The sequence below is a fragment of the Macrobrachium nipponense genome, chromosome 33 (assembly GCF_015104395.2).
Source record: "Macrobrachium nipponense isolate FS-2020 chromosome 33, ASM1510439v2, whole genome shotgun sequence".
Lineage (NCBI taxonomy): Eukaryota > Metazoa > Arthropoda > Malacostraca > Decapoda > Palaemonidae > Macrobrachium > Macrobrachium nipponense.
Genome location: NC_087219.1, coordinates 49,487,182 through 49,501,308, shown reverse-complemented (window position 1 = coordinate 49,501,308; position 14,127 = coordinate 49,487,182). Strand labels below are relative to the sequence as shown.

Below are 14,127 nucleotides of genomic sequence, written 5' to 3'. Positions count from 1 at the left end.
ATATTATAAAATCTTGATGTAATATAAAATTTTTATTCTTTCTGCATAGTTGTTGACACTGAAATATTTGTCATTGTATTAAAAAAAACGAGTACAACTGTATCCAAAGAAAGGGAGGCGTGTTGGTTAATGAAATTGCCAACGTTTTGGCGGGATTGTCGCATCTGACACTTATCACTTCATCAGCTGATTTCAGTGATGTCAACACAATTACTTTTACTAATTAGCTAATCTTCAATTTGTATTTGAATTCATGTTTTAGTTTAATCGTAAGAACACTACTCTGTGGTTTATGGCGATCTGGAAGGAATTTGCTATTCAAAATTTGGAGAGTTATTGACTAAATTAAATCGACAACTTAAACAATAGCGCTATATATGTATAATCCATTATATTTGAGGTCTGCAAATCTGGCTGCAATTTTATACAATAAAAGCTATACATTTTAAAATGTAGGCTAGGCATATTCGTATGCATTATAAACTTTTTCATGTTTGATAGTATTATAAAGGAAAGACAGAGGAAGCCAATAATATTTATTACCTACGTAATATATAACACTTTGAAAAAATACACAAACCTACAAACAAGACAAACACACACACACACACACACACACACACACAAACAATCAATCTCTATTTCTCTCAATATGTAATCATTCGTCTTCGTCAAATTCTCTACTGCCATCATCGATGTTTCTAATAAACCTTTCCAATAGAGAGATGGTCGAAGGCTCTATCTTTCCTTTTATATCCATCTTCAACTTCCCTCGTCTGGTGTATACATTTTCTCCAGTCTTCGACGGTTACGCTGTTTATGGCAGTTCTTGCTACTTCTTTCTTCGAAGTTTAGTTACCACGAGAAATACTTTTTTTTTTTTTCCTTAATATGAGCCCAGATAAGTTCGATGGAGTTTAACTGACATTGATAAGGGGGAAGTCGGAGATTTGATGACCAGCTTCAAGAGCTATTTCATCAGTGGCAGACACTTGCTTACATCTGTTGACTTAGGCAAGATCAAAGAGTTCGTGTTTGTTGTGTGAAGGATCATGGTTGATGCTGTGTTCTGTTAGCCACTGGATTATTTCACATTTCTTAGAACTGCTGGTTGGTGCTTTATTTGACATTTTTGAATGGAAAGAAGCGTTATCCATTATGACAAAGGAATGCGTTGGAATATTTGGCAGTGGCTGTGTCTGAAACCAGTCACGGAAGCACATATAGTTCATGCTGTCATGATAGTCCCCCTTATTGCCCTTTGATCTGAAAAATAATAGAACTCCTGGAAAGAATCCGTCATGGCCTCCTCCATGTAAAATTATTAATCTGCCACCTTTACCTGTTTTTAATGTTGGGCCTACTGATCAGCCAGCAAATGTCCAACATTTACCTTACAGAGTCGTTCTGGTTTATCTAGATCAGAGGTGGCCAAACAGTCGATCGCGCCCACTTGTTTGGTCGATCGCCGTTCCCCCGCAATCTTATATAAACAAACAAAAACGCAACCATGTATGTATGTTATATCATAATAATATATATATATATATATATAATAGTTATATATATAGTTTATATATATATATGTTTATATATATATGATTTATATTATTTTAATATATATATATATATTTATATTTATTATAATATATTATATTTTTATATATATATTATATATTATATATATATGATGTATATATATATAGTTTATATATTAATATGTTTTATATATAATATATATATATATATATATATATGATGTATATACTAGTATATATTCAAATAAAAATACATTATTAATACAAATAGAATTATATATATCATAAGGATATATGCTTTATATATATATAGTATATATACTATAGAATATATATAATATATATATCATTATAATTATATATATATATATAATAATGTATGTATGTATGTATGTATATTTGTATAAAGGGAGGCAATTGTACTCATGTTTTATCTTACTATGGCGCTATTTCAATTTTTTGACCCCACGTAATAATATGTGATTATGTAGTAAGGTATATCGTAAAAGAGTTTGTCTTTAGAGTAGGTCTCCGAGTCCAAAAGTCTGGCCAACCCTGATCTAGGTAAAATCTCTTTCTTTGAACTGCTGGAGTTGTGATTTCATCGAGGATTCTCAAGTATTTGTTCCACGCATCAACTATATGGACTCTCTCTCCTTTAACCCTTTAAAGTCCACCCTGGGTTTTATGGGGAACATTAAAAAATCCTTTTAGTATGTTATAGTATGAGTAAATACAAGACCTTTTTACTCCTGTGCACTTTTACAAAATTTCCAAAGTAAGCGAAATAATTGCATGCAATGAAGTATCCCGTATGGGAGCCTCAGGCGACCTTAGGCGGACCACGCTCATCCCGTATGGGATTTTTTGGGCCGTGCGGGCAAAAAATTTTGATTCGCCCACAAAACATATGCTTATTATTGATGAATCACTTTTTTTTGTTCCACAATGTATAATAGAAACACATATATGGTTTTACAATTTAATTAATATAAAAAATAAGTATACATTAAATACAAAAATAGTATAAAAATACAGAAAACACTATAAAAAACTCCAATACAAAAATAGTATATAAATACACAAAACTGTAAAAAAAATAATACAAAAATAGTATAAAAATAGACAAAACACTATAAACAACTCTCATAACAAACAACTTATTTCGAAATCTTATGGAACAAAGCAAAACAATTCCTTTCTTCAGTAAGGCAAAGGGCCACCTTGCAATCCTCACACATCCAGCGGGATCTGTGGATGTGGCCTGCACCAGAACAGAACTTGCAAGCCTGCCTCATGGTGACATGCTTTGGCATGTGTAGGGCAGTGGCATTCTGGCGTGTCTCAATACTTGGCACAACTGCCCGTTGGCCCCTTCTTGGCAAAGCAAAATCTCTGGTGCCAAGAGGATTCCTGGTTATTCTGAAGGCTGACGACTTGAAGCTTCTGAGCCAATTGGAGATATCCAGACAGAAGTCCTTGAGGGGCTTTGGGTTTTCCTGCAAAGCCAGGCAATCTCTCTTGTACAAAATCCAGGCATTGCAGATGATCAAGTCAAGGAGGTAAGCAAAGAGCCTCATGTAGTACCTCTTTGCTTTGAAGGGGGTCCTGTACAGGTGTGCCAACATGTCACTCTTGTCAATGCCCCCCATGCGGTTGTTGTACATCTGGATGACAGATGGGCAAGGAATGGGAACCTTCTTCTTGGCTGCCCTGTCGTACTGCTCCACTGTTCCCATGGGCTCCACACCAACATCAGAGGCCAAGATTGTCACAATGCTGTTGAACTTCCATCTTGCAACAAGGATGCCATCAGAAGAGACAGTCCAGTGTCCCCCTTTGTGTTGCTTTCTTGTTCATCTCCTTCACAGACGTCAGGGGAGGATGACCAACTCGGTTTTCCCTGGTAGTGCCCACATACCGGCATCCATACTGTGATCTCAAGTACTTGGCCAACCCTATACTTGTGAAGTAGTTGTCTGCATACACTGCTGAGTTACTGGGGTCCTTGATGGTATTCACTAAGGCGACAACAAACTTGGAAGTTACAGACATGGCTTTCTCCTCCTCAGATAGCATAGTATGGTGGCTCACAAAGGTTGTCTCCCCTTGGTACATAAGAATATCATGCACAAACCCATCCACACTGGAGCGGCAGAACAACTTGAAGCCCCACTTGTCAGGCTTCTTTGCGACATACTGGCGAAGGTTACCAGCCCTTGTGCCCTTATAGGCGACCATCACTTCTTCAATGGAGTGGATAGGAGTCTCAGGAACTTTCAAGAACTCTCTGGTGACCTTGGTGAAGGGGACTCTCACCTTGAAGAACCGATCTTGGGATGCAGCTGCCTGGTCATTGTCGCTGAAGTGAAGGGAAGATCGAATTGCCTTGAAGCGGTTCCTGGACATTAAGTCTGCAACTTGAGGAATCCTGGTGTTCACGGCCCAGAAGTCAACTATGCTAGGGAGAGGAACCAGGCCCATGTACACGATGAGGCCAAGGAAAACCATGAGATCCTCTTCTGACATGTGGAAGTTGCTGCCTACATCCTTCTGTCTTGAGTACAGGTTGGATTGATACACAATGTGTTCCCTCAATTCAGCTGTGAAGAACTGGGAGAAATATTCATAAGGTTCCCTCAAATAGTCAGGCTTCTGATGAATGAAGTTGGGCAGGGCACGGATATCAGTGTCTTCCTTCTTCCATTCATCAGCACGAGACCTCTTAGGGTTAGGCTCACCTTCCTCTTCCATAGGCATCGCTTGAGGGACAACAACATTGACCTTGCGAGCTGAAACAATAATAAAGTAACATTAGTAAAACAGTAAATGTGTGTGTGTGCATGCATGTGTATGTCAAGTGAGTATGCATGTGTGTGTGCGTGTGTGTGCATGTGTATGTCAGTGAGTATGCAAGTAAACAAATAAGATTTTAAAATACCCAATGTTTACAAACCATTTAAAGGGCAACAAATTTAAATACCATTATAACAACGAGACTTTTAAATACAATGTTTACAACACATTTCTCTCTCTCTCTCTCTCGTCTCTCTCCTCTCTCTCTCTGCTCTCTCTCTCTTGCTCTTCTCTCTCTCTCTCTAAGGATGTCTCATACTAACCTCTAGAGTTAAGAGGGTCAAAGGCATTGTCCTGAGTAAGGCCTTCGTCAGGAATGTAGGTAGGGTCGTCATCATCACTGTCAATGTCCAAAGGGCTCACGTCGACATCACTTCCTTCAGCGTCATCAGGGGCTACCCATGGTACACGTTCCTGAGTCTCCAATGCAGCATTGCGTTGCCCATAAAACATACTGCTTTGAAACTGCAAAAATAAAAAAACAATTTTAAAATCATGTAATGAAAGAACAATGTAACTTTCCCTAACAAAAACCTATCATTCAATCCCTTGTAAGGTAATAATTTATATGCACATGAGCCTAACATCTATAAATCATCACTATTATATCTAGAAATATTGTTAAAATTATTCACAAATGTCTGAAACAAGCACTAAAAAAAATTACTTGACGTCTTATTCTACTGGCCGTTGTAACCGTTACGGTCCGATACATCCCTCATGGGATGAGCGTGGTCCGCCTAAGAACGACCGAAGTATCCCGCAAGGGATCTATACTTTTTTTTTTTTTTTGTCACTACGACACGTCAGTAACACTACAGCCCTTCAAACCAACATCAAAAGGTAAGTATATCACTAGGCTTCACTATCCCACAGTCACTGTGTACTTACCATGATTACGAAGTTTGGGGGGAGGGGGGGGGACTTGGAGGTTACTGCGGTACGTCTTCACTGTTTTCCAACTTGTGCACGACTGCGGTGTCTGTCGAAGGCCCTCCAGCTTTTGTGCGAGGGCCTGGCGGCTTCTGATTGGTTGATTCAAAGAGCAGAGGAGTGTTGCTATGAGTTGCCAAAGCGTCAATTTCATACAAGCTCAAACTTGTTCACCACGACTACCCGAAAGTAGCTGTTATAAAGATCCCAAACGGGATCTCTGGTCGTTAAAGGGTTAACAAATCTTCCGCTTCTAACCTTCTTATAACGGAAGCCAAGTTGTTTCACAAGTAAGCGTAGAGACGTCTGTTTGTTTGTTTGTTTGTTTTTTTGTATGGTGTTTTTACGTTGCATGGAACCAATGGTTATTCAGCAATGGGACCAACGGCTTTACGTGACTTCCGAACCACGTCGAGAGAACTTCTATCACCAGAAATTCACATCTCTCACTCCTCAATGGAATGGCCGAGAATCGAACCCGCGACCACCGAGGTGAGAAGCAAACACCAAACCAACCACGGCGCCAGGAAAGCCTAAATGTGGCTCCTTCACTTTTCCAGTACAGATTCTACGATGGGAATTTCACCCCTTTCAAAAAAAGAGAAGCACACTTTTATCAAAGTCGTTGACTGCTCCCAGCACAGGCGATAGATATCCTAGTCCTACAGGGTGGAGATATTATATTCCATGGTCTCTTTTTGCCGTCGTTTTACACGTTGAAGGGTTCGGATAGAGAGATCCCTGTACAAGCAGCAGTAGCAGCAGTCTTACTCTCAACATCCATCTCGCTTTCTATTTTATCTTGATTTCGATAATGATGCTATATACATTCAAAATAATAATAGTTCTTGATTGGCTCGTTAACCGTGAATTGCAATGGGCCTCTTCTTGCTTGAGCCGTGGCACATCTCCCCGTCAAAATGGAATCATGTCCTTTAGAATTTTGTACACATGTATATACATGAATACATATATACATATATATATATATATATATATATATATATATATATATATATATATATATATATATATATATGTATATATGTATATATATGATATATATATATATATATATATATATATATATATATATATATATATATTATGTAGCACTGTATGTTCTCCGCCAAGTGTCTTTTATCTTTCACAGCACTTGTTACCAATAACAGCTGTTAACGAGACAGCAAATGAGTCTGAGTATGGTCAGCGCATATGTAAGCCTACGTGTACAGTAGCTATAGAGTGAGCCTACTCAAATTCTGGTAGATTTCAGGACCGTCATCTAATTTACATTTATCTACAGATAGTCTATTTAACCAGTGAATGGGTCGTTCCTCCGGTTAACAGGTCCGTGAAGGCAGTTCCGTTCGTGCAGATCTATTTGGCCGTTTGTCCTCATTTGCTGTCTCGTTAACAGCTGTTATTGGTAACAAGTGCTGTGAAAGATAAAAGACACTTGGCGGAGAACATACAGTGCTACATATACATATACATATACATATACATATACATACATGTGTGTAAACATATAGCCTTGCATACTTTATTGGATCTTACTGGATAACTGAGAATATCTTTTATGAAGAATGTTAATAATCTGTCAAGACAGCAGTTTCATGCCATTTTAGAGCCAATTGAAGGGGAAATATAAAAGTTATATAGTTTTTAATGTATTTATTGGTTAATAATAATACTGAATCGGGAAATATATGCCGAAAAATTATATGTATGTACGAGTATCTTTCTTATATGCCAAGGAACGTGTATTAAAATAACATAACGTTAAAGTTATAATTTAAAGATAAGAGCAAACGAAGGCAATTAACCACATATATATAGCTTACAGCTTCATTTACAACACGACTGCATAAATTCATAAACAAACCATATAAATATAATTGGTTAAGTGTATAGTAGCATAAAACAAGGGGTAAATAAATTATTGGAACTAGATCTATACGGGGCTACCACAGTGCCTCGGTGGCATGGTCGGTATGGTGTTGGCGTGCCACCTCGGTGGCCGCGAGTTCGATTCTCGGGCATTCCATTGAGGCGTTAGAGATGTGTATTTCTGGTAATAGAAGTTCACTCTCGACGTGGTTCGGAAGTCACGTAAAGCCGTTGGTTCCGTTGCTGAATAACCACCGATTCCATGCAACGTGAAAACATAAAAAAAAAAAACTATACGGGGCTACCAATCGGCTCCGCCAGATTCAACCACTTAACCCCGGAATTTTAGTAAATAGCCTAACCGATCTGTGAACCGCAACTATTCCCACGTATTCTAAATTCTAGCGATGATTTCTGAATTTGACTACATATGAAATTGGCAGTCTAGTTCAGCTCTGTGATAAAATCCTCTACTGGTACTCAATATTGCTATTGGATTAAAAAAAAATAGATGAAAGAAAATGTCGTTTTAGACTCATTTTTTTTTCACTATTTGTTAGGAGACATCTAACACTTTTCTGAAAGTTTACCCAACTTTGTTGAATTGGATCAAACCTCCCATTCTTAGAACTGGAAATATGGGGAAAATTATTAATAGACCTATGGGTAATGCTTACCTGATCTTCCTCCTCCGATCGCTCGTTATGAATGTGAATGTGTTAGATGTTTCCCTACTTATAAGAATATAATTATAAACAAAAATATAAATATTAAAAGACACTTTACTTTGTGTTAGAAAACGCAGGAAATTAAATAGGTAAATATATGAAGCTATGTAAGTAATTACCTTCAAATGAGATGAAAAATGTCAGAAATTTGTCGACGGCGTTGAAATCAGCTGATGAGGTGACAAAGTGTCAGATTCAACAATCCCGCCAAAACAATGGCTGTTCCATTAGCCAGTACGCCAACCCTTTTTTGCATACAGTTGCACTCTTTTTTTTTTTTTTAAATACAATGACAAATAATTCAGTGACAGCAACTATGCAGAAAGAATAGAAATTTATATATTACATCAATATTTTATAATGATATCCTATGTTTTGTATGATTGTTAATGATTAAATTCGAAATAGAAATAGAATCCTGTATTCTATGCAGTTACAATGGTGGGCGGGGCTTATTCGCCAGGTTAGTGCGAGGCTAGTATAGTGGGTGTAATGAGAGAAGAGGAGTGGGTGTAAGTACGAATGATCATTATTTGGTTAAGTGAAGGTTTAAAACAAATGGAAGTTAAACTTCTGGAGGAGGGAGGTAAAAGTAGTTAAGATGATTGAGTTGATAAGGGAATGGAAAGAACAAATGTGGAAAATATGATCTTTTCGGTAAGGCAGAGACAGAAGGGAAGGAGTTGATGGGGAATTTGTAAGATTCCATGATGAGGGCAATAGGACACTGGTGTGTTGGTGGGTATAGCGATGACAGGAAGAAGGGAAATTACGAGGGTAGATGGCAGGATGGAAGAAAGATAATAAGGATGTCCTTTTACTGTACCTCCATTCATGTTATCTTTCTTCAATCTTGCTGTCCACACACTATAGCAATTATTTCAAACCTACCTACTCGCAATTTCCTTTCCAGCGCTGAATGACTTCATAGGTCTCAATGCTTGGCCTTTGGCCTAAGCTTCATATTCCATTCCAAGTGGTGGTATGTGAAAATAAAAGGTTAGTTGAGGACAAAATAAGACTGCTTGTGATAGTTGCGTTATTTAAAGGAAGATGAAAGCAAGAAATGAAGAGATACATATGGCTCAGTGAAAAAGTTTAATTGAAATTTGGACCAGATTGTTTTGAGAAGGTTAGAGTGTTTGGAAAGGAAACATGAAATGAGAGAGTTATTGGAAAGAAGGGAGCACGGGAATGCATTGGAGATAGAGATGAGATACTTTGATACAACTAATTGAGTCCATAAATTGTTTATTTTCGTTTACATTTTGCAACGAAAGCACTGCATCGTAGGTTGTAAAAGATGAACGAAATGATCCAACCATGCCAGGATTTAAACCTATATACGTCAGGAAGGGAACGAGTCCTTTACTAACTTTCCTCGGTGTTAAGATGGTTATACCTTGGGAATCTGTTACTTGAATTACAGCGACATTTTGGAATCAAACCAAACCTTGGGTTAAACCGTCTCGGTGGCGTGGTTGGTATGGTGTTTGCGTCCCACCTCGGTGGTCGCGGGTTCGATTGTCAGCCATTCCACTGAGGAGTGAGAGATGTGTATTTCTGGTGATAGAAGTTCACTCTCGACGTGGTTCGGAAGTCACGTAAAGCCGTTGGTCCCGTTGCTGAATAACCACTGGTTCCATGCAACGTAAAAACACCATTCAAACAAACAAACGAAAAACAAAAAACAAACCTTGGGTTAAAAGCTCAGACTGAGCTAAGTTTCGCTTTTGTTCCCCTTTTATTGAGCCTTCCTGTTCAGGATTTTCTATGGTCATCCGCGTTTTCGACCCACTTTGAATTTTGAATCTATTTTTTTAGCCATTATGCTTCCTGGTCTCATAATGCTCATAATGCTGCCTTAGTTTTCGAAATTTTTTGCTCATTTTCGATTGGCTTCAAGTATGTGGCATGGTTTTTTTTAACAATAATATTCAGGTCTGTGGCATTCTTTTTATTTGGCGTACTCATTTGTCAAGTTTTTTTTCCCGTATCTTCCTTGTCCTGAAGCATGTAGCGTGATTTTTTGTTTTTATTCTCGATATTTTTTTTTCATGCTTATCCCTAAGTTTACATGCCTGTGTTCGTTTATGTTCCATACCTGTTGCATGTCTTTCTTGACTTGAACATGTTTGGTCATGAGCATTTAGTTTCCAGATCTGTCCAGCCTTTCGTATCCTCTAGCATGTGACATGCTTCTGTTGAACCTCCAATTAGTCAACATCGTTTCGTGTTGTCTTCTGGTTATGCTCGTCTTTTAACTTTGAGGGCTTTGCTATTCCCGTTTTATTTTATTTATTTATTTATTTTTTTACTCAAACATCTAACGTTTTTTTCTGTACGCGCGGTAGTAGACGGTACCAAGTTCTTTTTTTTTTTCCTTCTTGCTACCTTTTGACTACCAGCTGCGTTACTCTCCCGCCTTGTACTTTTCAAAAATTATTGTAAGGCGAACAATCTCCAGTCTGATCATCCTACTGCATAGCATAACAGCAGCAATTCGCTCATACAAAGCTTCTTAATTAATGAGGCAAGAAGAAGATCTATATTGTGGGGAAGATGGGGAAATGAGGCGTGTGTTCCCTAATTGACTTAATCTCTGTTTTTGCAAAATGTCATCTGCAGAATCTGTCATTATTATTGTGTTGCTATGATTATTCTTATTACTAGTATTTTCCTTTTTTCATTATTACTGTGATTATAATCAATATAGTTGTTATATTCAATTTTTTAACTATTCTCAATCTTATTACGGTTATAACCCATATTTTGATTACCCTCTTTTATACTATCTCAGTAAGCATGAATATTGCCGATTAATCTTTTTTTAATCATGCTATCTTATGTATCTAGACTGTATGTTATTGTCTATTCGTTGTATCTTTCATGTATATGGGCTTGAGCTGATAATTAAAATAGTTATTATTATTGATATTATTATTATTATCTCTTCCCATTTAGTAGACTAAATGCCTATCCACACGACCGGGCCTGATCGGCGGAACTCCCCTCTAACGGGCACACTTGACGGGCAAACCGTCAAATTGCCCGATGGGTCTTGTAGCAAAATCACCATGGTGATGCCCGATGGCTTGAGCTTCGACCCTGGCGGACGTACGTTAACCATATACATTTCTTATGCCGAGCCATTCTTTGTACCATATTCTCTTCTTTTTCATCAAACACAAAGCAATTATCATGCTACAATATAACACACTACTGTCATCGTCGGACACGCCCACCTCTCCATCACCTCACCCTTGTGGACAACATTCACGGGTAAATTTGCCCGTCAACCCGGGAGCACGGCGATCAGGCCCTCTCATGTGGACAGGCCTTAAATGGAAAGATGCGTTCAAGAATGAATTCTTCGGGCGTGTCTTGCAGTGTGACTGCTTGGTCTTGTTAAATTCCTTTAATTTAATATAGTCAGAATTTCCATAATGAATGCGAAAGAACAATTTTTTTTTTTAAAACTTCATTCAGGGGTTCGTTTTTATAGCTATAATTTACAACGTAATAATAGTTGTGTTCTAAGAGGTCCTCAATAATAAAAAATGTTGCAAGTTCGTTGATAATCGAAAACCTTTTACAAAAAGCTTCATGTATAATTAAAACCCTCAACAAAAAGCTTTCGAAGCCTTCCCTGGATTTATCTTCAGTCCAAATCACTGAAGATGAATCCAGGAAAGGGTTCGAAAGCTTTTTGTTGAGGGTTATTAATTATACACAAACTCGCAACCTATTTTTTTATTATTGTGGAATTCTTAAAACATTATATATACTCTCGCGATAGAGAGTCTTTCCCAGCTAATAATAGTTTTGTTAACCGCATCCATTACCTGCTCCGAAGTCTATATTTATAGGGCCTCAGAGTCGTTGAACAATTTTTCAACGATTTGTGAGTTTGAAGTCATATATGACTTCCAAAGTTATGAAGTGTCCGTAGTACTGGTGGGAATGAAATGCTATAAAAGAATATGCATTTTATTTGCTTTAGAATGTCACATTCTCTGTTACAGTTAAAAATTGCTTCGGGGAAATTCATCATTATTAAGTTTTAATAGACCACTTGTCTGGTTAGATTGGTGGCTCCAGAACGGGTTAATTATTCTGTTCTTAGGAAGACGTAGGATAAAGTTGTAGTCCTAGATCAGGGGTTCTCAAAGTGATCGATATCGACCCCCAGGGGTCAATAAGATCATCCAAGGGGTCTATGAATAGTCAGGGGGTCGATGATTAACTAACGTGTCGGAGAATTAAGTTACATATAATCGTACATCCGAAGTTCCAAATATATTTTCTTACTAGGTGATACCTTTTTTTATCATACTGAATGTCAAGTACTAAACTGATACTACTCTAATTGATTCTGATATTGGTGTTTTTTTTTAAATATTAAATGGTAGTCTGGGGGGTCGAAAGAAATTTTGAAACTTCATAAGGGGGTCGAGGAGTTAAAAAGTTTGAGAACCTCTGTCCTAGACCTTCACCCTGCGTGTGGCGCACCACAGTCAAATAACTACCAGGTACAAGATTCATTGCTCAAGCGAAGAAGGCACAATTTTTTCTCTTTTTAGGGAACTTTCAAAACTTCAACATCACACAATGGAGCAGGATGTTGGAAATTGCAAAAGACACGAACATTATTATATAACATGAAGTGCGTTAAATATATTACAGTTGCTTGTATGAATAAGCCTATGGCACAAGGATAATAAGCTTGTAGTACAAAGCGAAGTTAGACTTGTCAAACTTACTTATATATTGCTTAGATAATTTCTTTTAATTTTTTTATACATTGTGAAAGTACTATTTTTCTAGCTAGGCATGTTTTACCTTTGCGGTGGTGTGTGATTGTTGATATTATTAGCAACGGAAAGGCACAGTGTTTTTCAAGATAGATGTTAATATATATATAATATATATATATATATATATATATATATATATATATATATATATACTATATATATATATATATATATATATATATATATATATATATATATATATATATATATATATATATATATATATATATATATATATATATATATATATATATATATATATATATATGTGTGTGTGTGTGTGTGTGTGTGTGTGTGTGTTGTGTGTGTGTGTGTGTGTGTAAGCGAATACCACAGGCAAATGATAGGCAGAAACCCCAGCGCTTTCGTCTTAAGACATCGTCAAGGAACGAACGAGAGATTTAGATCATCCTATTAACTGGAGTCAAGCAAGAGTCTTAATCCCATGTAATAACACAGTTATAAGGAATATCATTGAATCTTATTTCAAGTCAAATAATGGAAGCGTTCTAAAATTTTTTCTTGGTTTATTTAAAGTCGATGTTTTCATAGTGAAGAAAGTTGTAGATAAATAAAAGGAGCAAAATTAATATAATAATTAAAAGCAACAAAATTCATATATTCAGTGTTATAAAGGTTTTTGGACTTTCTATGGCTATGCTGTAGTTTCCCTTGTGATTAAATTAATGTTTAAGTTTGTGACCATGTGATCTCCGATAATCCTGGATTATCTCTTTAATTTTTACCCCTTTTGACAATTAACCATCTGGTATTCTTGATCATTTTGTTTTCCCGGTAACTTTCTTTCCAACTGTATTTCATTCGTTCCTTGACGATGTCTTAATAAAGACGAAAGCGCTTGGATTTTTGCCAGTCATTTTCCTGTGGTGTTCGCTTATTTAATGAAGTCACGTGCATTTACTGTAATTTTTTTAGTATATCTTAGTTTTACCAGACCACTGAGCTGATTAATAGCTCTCCTAGGGCTGGCCCGAAGGATTAGATATTTTGACGTGGCTAGGAACCAATTGGTCACCTAGCAATGGGACCTACAGCTTATTGTGGGATCCGAACCACACTATATCGAGAAATGAATTTCTATCACCAGAAATAAATTCCTCTGATTCCGCGTTGGCCGAGCCGGGATTCGAACTTCGGACCACCGGATTGGCAGCCGAGCGCGAAAACCACTCGTCCAGCGAGGAACTAATTTGGTTAAGCATTATATATATATATACACGATATATATATATATATATATATATATATAAACATATACATAATGTGCGTGTGTATATAGATAGATGATGTATGCATGTGTGTATATATATACATTTATATGTATATATATATATATATTTA

At 36.9% G+C, this 14,127-nt stretch overlaps 1 protein-coding gene across 1 annotated transcript; it reads right to left on the bottom strand.

Moving 5' to 3' along the window:
• Positions 1-3,350: 3,350 nt before the first annotated feature.
• Positions 3,351-4,298, bottom strand: LOC135202854 (piggyBac transposable element-derived protein 4-like). Its single transcript, XM_064232313.1, has one exon. The coding sequence runs from the start codon at positions 4,296-4,298 to the stop codon at positions 3,351-3,353; it is 948 nt and encodes a 315-aa protein (XP_064088383.1).
• Between the last annotated feature and the right edge of the window lie 9,829 nt (positions 4,299-14,127).